The following is a 2,355-nucleotide window of genomic DNA, read 5'->3' as shown; positions in this document are numbered from 1 at the left end:
ACATTTCATAGTGTATTTGCATACATGGTTTTACATGCTCCCATGTCTCTAAATTTAAAAAAAAAAAAGCAGTGATACAAAACACTTAGCATGTGTTTGATTAAGCAGTATGCAACCATTACTGTGAATTTAAATTCCACCCATCGTTATTTATGGATTGAAAATCTGGTCTCGTAACATACTTCCACTATATCATGGGAGTTGCATTCAAATCACTTATTTTAAAAGCAACAAAAAGAAATCATTAATTCAATTAATCTAGTTATAAGACATTTTAACAACATTTCACATTCTTTTTTTCAAAATGTGATTATTATTTAGAGAAATAGAAACAAGGGAAAAGGGTGATGATTTCCTTCATATGCCACCATTAAGCCTTTGAAGTTTAAGTGAGTGAAGCTCCTCAATGATTTGTATCAATTTGGCATGAGAAGAGCCACCAACAAGTATGGCTTTCTTTGAATCCTCACTCAAAGCTTGGGCTCTTGATCTCATCTCCTTAGCTTCTTTTCCATTTCCCATCACCAAACCAATAGCCTTTCCAATATCCTCCCTTTTCACAACCTCACTCCCAAACTCATTCCAATCTCTCCATTTTCTTACTCCAATAGATACCCCAATCTTCAACACTTCAACCACTAGTTTCTCATGAAAAAATTGTTCCGCAAACAAAGGCCAAGTCACCATAGGCAACCCAACATTCATGCTTTCAATTGTTGTGTTCCAACCACAATGAGTCACAATGCCTCCAATAGCTTTGTTTTCAAGTATCAACAGTTGTGGGGCCCATCCCCATATCAAATATCCTTTACCGCTTTCTTTCACTCTCTTCTCAAACTCTTCCATAAAACCTTGTTCACCTTCACTAACTCCAACATCATTATTTTTACGAACCACCCAAATGAAATCATGGGTTGAAGCTTCAAGTGCATGGGCAATTTCAATAAGTTGAGATGTTAGAAACTTATTTATGCTACCAAAACTTACATAGATAACAGAATTCTCTTTCTTGGAGTTGAGCCATTGAAGCAAAACATCACCTTCTTCAACTTTTTCGTCTCCTCTTTCTGCCTTATCAGATAAATCTTGGTTTGCCCAAAATGAAACCGGTCCTATGCTCCAACACTTTGTCCCAAACACATTCTTGTAATGCTCCTCATAAGCACCCTCCATGTCGTAAAAGCTATTGAATACTGCACCATAGCTTCTTCTAGTTGAATCATCGACCAGCTTCACAAGAAATCATCGGTAATTAGCACAACATCTTAGTACTTAATTATCAAAGAAAATAAAAGTGTTTACCTTCATTATGGATCCAAACTCAGTTGGCTCTTTTAACCAAAGTGGTAATTGCAATCTAGCTATCTCCAACTTATGGGGCAACCCTATGATCATGACTTTTTCAAAATCAGACTTCACTTCGGTGTGAGCTGTATGTTGGATAAACGAGAGCTCTGCACAACGAGAAAAAATACTTGCAGGACAGAATACAAATCTTGGAACACCTAACTTGGCTGCAGTTTCCACGGTCCAAGGGTAAAACATGTCACTAACAATGCAATCAACTTCCAATTTGTCAAACAAGTAATTCTCTATTTGTGGTCGTAGGAGTTCACACCCCTCAAAGATTTTCAAGGCTGTCGGAGGAGGAGTATTTGCGTTGACGATTTCTAATCCAATCGGAAGCCCGACTTGTTTGGCCGGGAATTCCAACAAGTGTATTTTTATGCATCGACCGTGACTAATATCACGCTCGATGCATTTTTGAAAAATTCCGACGTTGCCTGCTGTGGTGAGTATGGTGATGTTTACACCATGCATGGCAAATATCCTTGCCATGTCGATCATTGGGATGGTGTGACTTGTAATGCAAAAGGGAAGGAAAACAACGTTGAGGTTATTGGCTTCTGCTCCTCCATGAGACAACATTATAAGATGATGTATTGAGAAGAAAATTCAGAAAAGTGATTCTCATCAATTTTCGATGAATATAAATTGAAAAGGTTATGGTTAAGGGACTGGTAGACAATTAATTTCAATTGTAATTGTAGCAATTATTAGAAAAGACAAGAAGTAGATAAGGTGTGGGGTCGTGTCTATTAACGTGAGTTGTTGGAGGTTGAGCTTTAGGAGATTTTAAAGACAGACAGAAACTAAAGCAATTATGGGAGGAGCGAAATGGGTCCCACATTATCCTTTGGTGGAGACGCGTGGGGTTGTAACTTGTAAACCCATACCAAAATATCTTTGTATAAATCATTTATTAAATTATTAGAAGATTCATGCGTTCGTACGGGAAAATTAATTCTTATACGATTGAAGATTCGAATTAAAATTTATCATTTTCAACCTTTA

At 37.1% G+C, this 2,355-nt stretch overlaps 1 protein-coding gene across 1 annotated transcript; it reads right to left on the bottom strand.

Annotated features, from left to right (window-relative positions):
* Nucleotides 1-219: 219 nt before the first annotated feature.
* Nucleotides 220-2,077, bottom strand: LOC127119531 (soyasapogenol B glucuronide galactosyltransferase). The gene is made up of 2 exons (XM_051049770.1): nt 1,303-2,077; nt 220-1,230 (listed from the first exon to the last, which is right to left on the bottom strand). Exons 1-2 carry the CDS (start codon nt 1,927-1,929, stop codon nt 358-360), a joined length of 1,500 nt encoding a protein of 499 aa, XP_050905727.1. The 5' UTR covers nt 1,930-2,077; the 3' UTR covers nt 220-357.
* Between the last annotated feature and the right edge of the window lie 278 nt (nt 2,078-2,355).

This window comes from Lathyrus oleraceus, chromosome 2 (genome assembly GCF_024323335.1).
Source record: "Lathyrus oleraceus cultivar Zhongwan6 chromosome 2, CAAS_Psat_ZW6_1.0, whole genome shotgun sequence".
Classification (NCBI taxonomy): domain Eukaryota; kingdom Viridiplantae; phylum Streptophyta; class Magnoliopsida; order Fabales; family Fabaceae; genus Lathyrus; species Lathyrus oleraceus.
Note: the sequence above shows the minus strand (reverse complement) of the source record. Positions and strands in the feature narration are given on the sequence as shown.